Below are 8,768 nucleotides of genomic sequence, written 5' to 3' on the forward strand. Positions count from 1 at the left end.
AAAGTTTTTATTTTATTTTAGATAAACTTTTAAAATTAATTTTAGGGATGCACTTAATTAACCAAACTGCACCGCATAATAGTAATATAAACATGCTAAAGCAATTTATTTATGTATAAGCATTTAAACAAAATGTAATATGTATACCAAAATCAGAAGAGTTCTTAAAATTAAAAACCCCACTTTAATTAAAAACCAATAAAATAGGTAAAACATTCTGAAACGATTATTTAATATTCGGTTTAGCACAATACGTATCTAGTCATTTTTTGCCCTAAGTATTGTAATAATTTCATCAGTGTAGATTTCATTTTTTACTTCTTAGTAAATTATTAAAGAAAGAAAAACTTCAATTTTTTTCATTTTGAAAAACCCTAATTATTTTGTTACTTTTTTTATAGTAATTTCATATTGTATGTCAAACGTAATAAAATTGACTACCTAAGTCTAGAAAATGCTTTAATTAAACTTGTTTAATTAAAGCATTTAATTTTGGAATAAGAAGTTATTCAAGTTAAGAAACATTAAAGATCTTGGTTGGTACACAATGGTAAGTCTTGGTTCAAAATATTTCTATGTACATATGTATATAATTCAGCGGACTAAATTTCATTACGTTTTTATTCATTATTCTAAATTATAATTTTTAATAAATTCCTTAGTAACAATATTTCAATAATACATTTAATAAATACTAGAATGGTATTTTTAAAAAGTTTGTTAGAACTTTTCATTACTAAGAAACAAGTTATTTATCCTTATGTTAAGAAATCGTATATGTACTACGCCACAGAAACACTAATTATTTTGACGTCCGTGAACTTGTAAAGGGTATTGCGTTCTAAGTGTACTGTTATATATTCTTATAAGGGATAAATCTTTTGTATAAAAATTTGAAAAATTAGCGCTTTTCTTATATTAAGAGTTAAAAATTTCATTATCTAAAAATTTAAAAAAATTTTTAAGTATTCAAGAAAAAGAAGATTTTCTGAGCTTTCCAAGCCCTATAGCTATACTCTACAAAAACGAAGTTATATGTACTCAAAATTCCAAAAACAAAATACGCTTAAGACTAATGTTTTTTCAAGGTACGGTTACGAGATCTTACCTACATTTTTGTTTAATATAACACACGACTCATAATGAAAAATGAAATGTCATTAATATTATTATAAAAAAATAGATTCTTTATGAATAAAAAAAAGAAACTTAAACACTTAAGCAAAAGTTCTATTCCTACTTTATTTACATATACATATTTTTATTTTTTATATGGCTATGAGATTACTTCATAGTTCGAATAACAAAACGAAAAATACGAAAAAATAAAGTACAACATCACTGTAATCAACATTTTATTGGAAATAACTTAAAAATAAAAAAAAATTGAAAAACTAAAAAGATGACATAAAAATTATTCCCGTATGGGTATTTCTTACATAAATAGAAATGGTATATTTATGTTAATTTATATCACTAACTAGAGTTACTAATGTAAGGTTGATGAATTAATCCAGAAAATAATGCCAGAGTAATAGCCACCTATTCAGTACGTACATATATGTATATTGGATATTAGTTAAAAAACTTGTTGATCAAAAAATACCCTCATTACTCACATTTTTAATAGGTTATATAAAAAAAGTACACAATTAGTTACACTGGAATTAAATTAAAAATTAAATTCAATTGTAAATATATTCAATTTTAACAAAAGTTTCTTTATTACTGATCTATCGACGTTATTTTGACCAATATATAACATACAATTCGTGTTGAAAAGATTTTCATAAAAAATATACAAAATTCAATGTGCATGCTAAATAGAAATTGAATATAGAGGACATCGTAGAAATAGATACAAACATATGTATTTAAAAAAATACATTTCAATATTATCATGACCTTGTACACTGTGGATGAAAATCTGTGATTTACAGCATTCATATATGTATGCAGAAATGCAAAATTAAAAAAATTCAAAAACAATATGTTAAAGGACTAGCTTAACATTTCAACACGCTTTCTTTTTCCACGAAGAATGGCTTCCTTAAATAAATTGCAATACGTCATAATAGCTGCTGGAGAATCGTCATTGCCTGGAACTGGATATGTAATCAGATTTGGGTTACAGTTAGAATCGACTATTCCAATAGTGGGTATTCCCATTTTAGCTGCGTCTCTAATTGCAGTATGTTGACTTAGGATATTATTTTGTGTATTGAAAAATATACACAAATCGGGTAATCGAGTCACAGCACCAAATTGAACATTTGCATTTGTAAAGATGCCTCCTCGCCAAAACCTTGTGTGTGAAAATTCTCCAGCTTCCATCGCTTTCTTTTCCACAATATGTGAATTAAGGGCATTCCTATTGAAAAATACAATTACACCATCCCGAAAAGCAATATGAGCTGCAAAATTTAAAGCCTCTCGAAGAAGTTTTGCTGTTTTATCTAAATCAAAAACAATATGACCTAATCTTGATCCATATACATATGGCAACATTCTTTCATTTAAAGATCCTTCTTTATGTCCATAGTGGACTCGAGAATCAAATAAATCTTTGACAGTAAATAAATTATGAACTTCAAAGTAATCTGGATGTTTTAAGATCTCTTTTTCAATAGAGTTTCCATCTAAAAATAAATTTATCAGTTGTATGGCACATTTTTGTTCTTACTAACCATGCGTTTCGTAATCATCATTTTTATTAGTTAATATCGAAACTTTTTGATATAATTCCTTTGCTTGACTTAGATTTCGAATTGAGTTTGAGTGCAATTTCCATACTAAAATAGGTAGTTTTGTGAAATTTGCAATGCAATTATAAACTTACTTATGAAACTTTAAATTTACCTTTTCCCCATGTATTATTTAACATAATAATTTACTGTTAAAAAAATTAAAGCCCTCAACTTCTTAGTTCCTTTTGCAAAAAGGCAAATTTTAATTTTACTGATTTGACAGCTAAACAAAAAATAGCTATACAATAATACATACATATATATCAATTCTTGTGATATTTAATGCTTAACAAAAATGAACTTTTAGGTTACTTAATTTCAGGGCTGAACAGCCGATTTTGACATTTTTAAAGTTCAAGTGCGATACCGACAAGCAAACAAACATAGATATAAAATAAAACACGAAACAAAATAAAATTAAAATAAGCTTAATAAAAGAATTAAATTTAAACCCACTTATTTTATTAAAAAGTTGTAATTTTTATATATTCACCGTAATTCTTTTTACCAAAAATTGTTACTTAATTTTTTGACACATTAAATTAATTTTGACAACATCAAACAAATATATCTGGCAAATGTACATATATTTGCTACGACAATGTGTTAAAATCTAAACATATATGTATGTAACAAAAGACATTTTAGATTTATTGAATCAAGATAATTTATGGTTGATAACACAACCTTACGAATGGAGTAAATTACCATCAGCAGATTGTCAAGAATTAAAATTTAACCGAGTAATTTGTTAATTTTCACCTTGTGATTGGACCTATTAGGTTAATTATTTCTTCCCTTTTGCAAAACAAAAGTAAACAAATTAAAAACAAAATTCTTCCCGATTACTTCACATATTGTGTCATTTTTGATGGAATATGTTAATGATCAAACAAAATCGGTAAGTCACAGATGTTTTGTATTGGCATGTTGTTCAACTTATATTGAGTTGTTTTATGTAATAATTAATAAATAATAACAAGTTTAAGATACTTAACATTCTCGCTGTTTTGCTTAAGATAATTATGATAAAACAAATATTGTCAACTACATTATTTCAAAACAAAAATCTTAATTGCAAAAAAAGTTATGAAATTTTCGATAAGAATTTCAAATATCGCATACTGCAAAATACTTTTGCAACATCAAAAATAAATGATCTTGGATCCGAACATATGAAATTAAACGAAACTGATTTATATATAAGTGAGGCTTGTAAGAGAAAATTGAAGGAGATATGTGATAGTGAGTACTTTTTACGGCTTACAGTCGAAGGTGGCGGTTGCTCCGGTTTTACTTACAAATTTGAAATAGATAAAGAACTTAAAGAAGATGATAAAATTTTTGGTTCTAGCACTGAAAGGGTAGTTGTAGATTCAATATCTTTAGAATATTGTGCAGGTGCAACAATTGATTACCACTCAGAACTAATTAAAACCGGGTTTAAAGTAGTTTCAAATCCAAAAGCTGAAGCTGGATGTTCCTGTGGTTCTTCTTTTGCAGTTCGATTAGATTAAGCAAATTTACTGTGTTATCTACTTAGCGTGATAAAGCATACCTACATCATACATAATTGAATACAATCGAATTACTTACGTTAATAATAAAAATGGAGGCAATTGTAAAAGTGGGAAAAAGATGTGAAATGAAATTAATTCACTTTCTCCAAACATTAAGTATATAATAGTTTATTTATAATTATATATATAATAAATACACTTAAAAATTTTGATTCAAATGTTTACTTATTTACAAATGAGATTCAGAAAACTTTTAAATATGTATATAGCATTTTTAAACTTCGAATTCTTTAAATACTATGAAAGTTCGTAATAGTCACAAAAATTGGATAGTTTGATTTTATTTTACAATTAAACAATTTTTTTTTTATACATAAAACAATACTTTATAAATTTTATTTTTATTGTGGCGGTTGTTTCTTATTGTAATTTTTATTTCAAATAAATTTTAAACTGTTATTTTGACGAAGCTAATTGCTCACTCAGACTTATGACCTGTTCAGTTAGAACACTTATTTGTTCATCGTAGTTAAATCGAGTTGTTGTCTAAAAATATTGAATGAACCAAATTAATATTTAAATATTAATGAAGTAAATTAGAAAGTGAAAATCAGGCTTACTAAATGATCTTCTAGCGTTTGATTAGTTTTAGTGGCTATTCTCAACTCGTTTTCTTTACTCTTAATTTCGTTCATCAAAATTTCTATGTGCATTTGAAGTGTTTCTATTTCAGTTTGGTATGAAGATAATCTGGATTCGATTGTACATTTGGAACGCAGCATTTCTTCAATTTTTTTATTAAAATGCTTAATTAATAGCTGTTCTTTACATTCTAATTTCTCATGTTGTTCCTTGGATATATCACTTGAATTATAAATAAATATTTTCAGTTATAGTTAATCAAAAAATATTTAGCAAGTTTTATCTATGCATTACATTTTATCATTCGAACAGGAGCCTAGACAATCAATTTTTGCTGGACCGTTTGCTACTTGAGTTTGTACATCCATGTTTCGATCATACGGTATACAATTATTGATTTTCAAAATTTCATACTGGGTTCTCCAGTGACAAATCTCCTTCTCCAAATATATTATACGTTCTTCAATTGATGATGAACTTGTTCCCGTAGTAGTATGCAACGGGGTTGTATTGTCACTGCCAGATGCACTTAATGCGTCTTCGCTTCCCAACTTAAATAAAAATTAGTTAATTAGTTCATTTAAGTTTTAACGTCAGTGGCCTATCTTACCATACTTGCTGCCTCTACAAGTTTTGTCTCTAATTCAGAGTTACGGATTTGGAGTGCATCCAAATCTCTTCTCAAACGCTTTTCTAGCTCTGTACTATCTGAATTGCATTTTTCTAATTGTTTTTCCAAATTCAAACATCTCTCTTTATATAGTTGAATTTCTTGTTCTTTATCATGTAGCAATGATGTAATAGTAGCATTTTCTTGAATTTTTGCATTGAGTTCTTCAAAAAATGTATTTGAAGCGCTTGGATTCAAAGTTCTGACCTCGTCGTTACTATTGGAATTTATAGAATTTATACAATTATTTTTATTCAAAGTTTTGTTCGTCTTTGATTGTTTTGCATTAGATTTTTTTGATTCCTTTTCTAAGTCTTCTTGTAAAGATGCAACTCTATACTCTAATTGTTTATTTCTGAAAAAAAATATTTAACAATTTAATTTTTACTGTTTATAAGTATAAAAATATGTACCTAAATCCTAGACTATCTACTTCTTGTTCAGCTCTTCTTAAAGATGTTTCTTTTTGCCGCAATGTTTCACGCAATGTTAAATTTTTGGTTTGCTCTTCAATAACAGCCTTTTTAAGGACACTCGCTTGTGCCCTTATCTTAAACATTCAAAATGATAATATATGTAAATATATGTATAACAATTTTAGTATAAATTTATAATTTAAAAATTAATTGTATTATAATAGGGGCGTTACAGTACGAACAAACAAAAACAAACGCTCTTTGTAGTTAATGTGAATTACATTAGTTTGTTGAATTTACCTTTGAGTATTCTGTGGCTAATTTTTGATACTTTGATTCTAAGCTATTTCCATCCATTTTGACTTTAAAGTGAAAATTTTTAGCTTGCAAACAAATAAAATAAAATAACTGAAAAATATCTGAATATTCTCAATCTAAATTAATTACTACATAATTATTAGTTTACATATTTTACTATAACATCAAATTTCCTTTTGTTTTTCCCAACACAAAATTTTCTTTTGTTACTTGAATTTGACGTGAAATCGCTCTGATGTTTCATTTGCCTTCATGATCTAATAATAACAATGTTTGCTGATAATTTTGATGTTTGAGAATGTGACGTCACCAGGAAGATTTATTTTTGAAAATTTGAGTGTTTGTCGTATTAGTTTGTTTTTCTTATTTTCTTGAGAGCATCTTTGAGAAATTTTTAATATTACTGACGTTGTATTTATTTGATACACATTTTTGTTGCAGTTGAGTAGTATGCCTAACAGAGGTTTTCACATATGCGATACTTTTGAATACTTTTTTATTCTCGTACATACGATAACTAACATATATTTTGACGATAAACTTAGTAATTGTGAAAACAGATATTGAAAAAAATTGCGGTGAGTAGCAATGGTAGACGATTTCCTTTGTTAACTCTGAAACAGCGGTCCTTAAATTATACGGTATGTATTCACATGCGTTTCCAGTTTTGCGGAAAATCATTTTTTTAAAATAAAATTTTCATTTTGGTGATTCGAAATAAAAAAATTTTTACGAACCCTTCGAGATCTTCAATTGAAGTTAAACTGAAAAAAGTCGGAAAATAAAATGTCACGATTTCAAATCGAACCAAAAACTTTTCTGTGATGGAAATAGTGCTGCCATGCATTGCCTAATAAATCGACTTTTTGGTCAAAATATTTTTCTGTAAACTTTGAAAAATATGGAAAAAGGTAAAGCAAAAAGCTTTAAGGCGAAAAATTCCAATGTTGAAAAACTTTAATTGCATTAAAAAACCTTAATTTTGAAGATATTTTTGTATGTAAAATTTAAAAATTTTAATCGTTGCTTGAGCTCCATTCGGGAGAATGGAGAATTCGAGAAATTTGAAAAAGAAAGCTTGAGCCTTAATTAAAAAAAATATGTTCGAACAATTTTATTTAAATGTCGCTCTATATATAATGAGCTTGTTAATATTTACTGAAATTTTTCAAAAAAAGTATGACCAAAGTATATGTCATTTTTTTCCAAAAAATGGGGAATTCGATTTAAAAAAACCTACATATATAAAATAAGTTTCTCTCTTGTGATTTGTTAGATATAAAGATATTAAGTAGTATTATTGGTGGTATATAAGATATTAAGTAGGGGATACAATTGAAGTGTAACTACTTCGATCCGGGACATAACGGCGGCTTAGGTTGAAACCTATTTTTAACAATTTAGAACTTGCTACATGGTGCAAATTTTTAAACTACAAATTGAATCAGAGATGGATTACTACATTAAAACTGCATTTTGGATCTCACGGTTCGTTTGATTAGCTTTAAGTCTTCAAAAAATTTTAAAATAGTTTTCGGTTATTTTCACAATGCTCTTCCAAATGAAACGGTGTGTAAGTGTATTGTTGTAAGTGTATCATGTTTATGTGTATAACATGACTGCTAATTATTTTGAATGTAATATATTTGAATGTGTAAATGCAGGATTTAAATATTTTCGCAATTATGAAAGTGTATAGTTACTAGGTTTAAAAAAGTTCTGTATTAAAATTTGAATCTATAATTGACTCTCATTTTCATTAGTGAAATGTTTTGTTAAAATTGCATTTTTCAACTTAGTATTATTATTTGACAAATCTTTCTATAAATGTTTGAATATCACTCAGAAAAACTCACGCAAAGTCTTTGTTGCAAAATGGGTAATGCCTTTTTAGTATGTATTGACCAAATTGAAAGAAAATTTGTAATTGGAAACAGACAAGGTTACAAGAAAATATCAAAAAAAAGTCTAAAAAGAAAATTTGAACAAAAAATGTTGGCCAGTTGTAAAAGTCTTATTACCTTAGTATTAAATGTTCAATTATTACTAATTTGGATTCTGCAAATCTTGCCTTTCCATTTCTTTAGCTATAAAATCTGACACCCCCTACAATAAGCAACGAATTTTCTTTATTTTCCGCAAACAATTTTTATTTTCGAAAAAAATTCATTGCTAGAGCATTTAGTTTTTTCTAAATTCTCCATAAAAAAAAAAAAAAATTAGTATTTGACGTTAGGGTAGAAATATAAGTTAATCATCGTATAATACTGCAAAGCAAATAGTTTTAGCGATCTACATTTTAAACAATAAAATTGTATTTAATAAAAAGAAATCGCAACAATAAAAAATTGTTAAAATGGATTGTTTTAGTAAAATTTTTCAAAAGACGATTTTCTAGTTACCAAATTCAATTATTCAACATTTTTATTAGATATTTCAATAATACGTTTCATAG

At 26.7% G+C, this 8,768-nt stretch overlaps 3 protein-coding genes across 3 annotated transcripts; 1 reads left to right on the forward strand and 2 right to left on the reverse strand.

Moving 5' to 3' along the window:
- Positions 1-1,684: 1,684 nt before the first annotated feature.
- LOC129616231 (28S ribosomal protein S2, mitochondrial) lies at positions 1,685-2,983 on the reverse strand. Its single transcript, XM_055531763.1, has 3 exons — positions 2,860-2,983; positions 2,688-2,792; positions 1,685-2,639 (listed from the first exon to the last, which is right to left on the reverse strand). Exons 1-3 carry the CDS (start codon positions 2,882-2,884, stop codon positions 2,002-2,004), a joined length of 768 nt encoding a protein of 255 aa, XP_055387738.1. The 5' UTR covers positions 2,885-2,983; the 3' UTR covers positions 1,685-2,001.
- Positions 2,984-3,668: 685 nt separating this feature from the next.
- Positions 3,669-4,345, forward strand: LOC129616232 (iron-sulfur cluster assembly 2 homolog, mitochondrial). Its single transcript, XM_055531764.1, has one exon. The coding sequence runs from the start codon at positions 3,773-3,775 to the stop codon at positions 4,262-4,264; it is 492 nt and encodes a 163-aa protein (XP_055387739.1). The 5' UTR covers positions 3,669-3,772; the 3' UTR covers positions 4,265-4,345.
- A 215-nt stretch (positions 4,346-4,560) lies between these two features.
- Positions 4,561-6,529, reverse strand: LOC129616229 (protein BCAP). The gene is made up of 7 exons (XM_055531761.1): positions 6,462-6,529; positions 6,296-6,403; positions 5,993-6,129; positions 5,520-5,934; positions 5,204-5,460; positions 4,888-5,131; positions 4,561-4,813 (listed from the first exon to the last, which is right to left on the reverse strand). The coding sequence occupies exons 2-7, from the start codon at positions 6,350-6,352 to the stop codon at positions 4,724-4,726; spliced, it is 1,200 nt and encodes a 399-aa protein (XP_055387736.1). The 5' UTR covers positions 6,353-6,403; positions 6,462-6,529; the 3' UTR covers positions 4,561-4,723.
- Positions 6,530-8,768: the final 2,239 nt, after the last annotated feature.

The sequence above is a fragment of the Condylostylus longicornis genome, unplaced genomic scaffold (assembly GCF_029603195.1).
Source record: "Condylostylus longicornis isolate FDR11 unplaced genomic scaffold, ASM2960319v2 ptg000163l, whole genome shotgun sequence".
In the NCBI taxonomy this organism is placed as follows: Eukaryota; Metazoa; Arthropoda; class Insecta; order Diptera; family Dolichopodidae; genus Condylostylus; species Condylostylus longicornis.

Excerpts from the sequence above, each read along its gene's own strand:
- LOC129616232 (XM_055531764.1), top strand. The coding sequence starts at position 3,773 with ATGATAAAACAAATATTGTCAACTACATTATTTCAAAACAAAAATCTT.
- LOC129616229 (XM_055531761.1), bottom strand. The coding sequence starts at position 6,352 with ATGGATGGAAATAGCTTAGAATCAAAGTATCAAAAATTAGCCACAGAA. Across the intron at positions 5,935-5,992 it reads GTAGATAGTCTAGGATTTAG|AAATAAACAATTAGAGTATA; the intron begins GTACATATTTTT and ends ATTTTTTTTCAG. Across the intron at positions 5,461-5,519 it reads TTGTAGAGGCAGCAAGTATG|TTGGGAAGCGAAGACGCATT; the intron begins GTAAGATAGGCC and ends TTTTTATTTAAG.
- LOC129616231 (XM_055531763.1), bottom strand. The coding sequence starts at position 2,884 with ATGTTAAATAATACATGGGGAAAAG. Across the intron at positions 2,793-2,859 it reads AAATAATACATGGGGAAAAG|TATGGAAATTGCACTCAAAC; the intron begins GTAAATTTAAAG and ends TACCTATTTTAG. Across the intron at positions 2,640-2,687 it reads TGATGATTACGAAACGCATG|ATGGAAACTCTATTGAAAAA; the intron begins GTTAGTAAGAAC and ends ATTTATTTTTAG.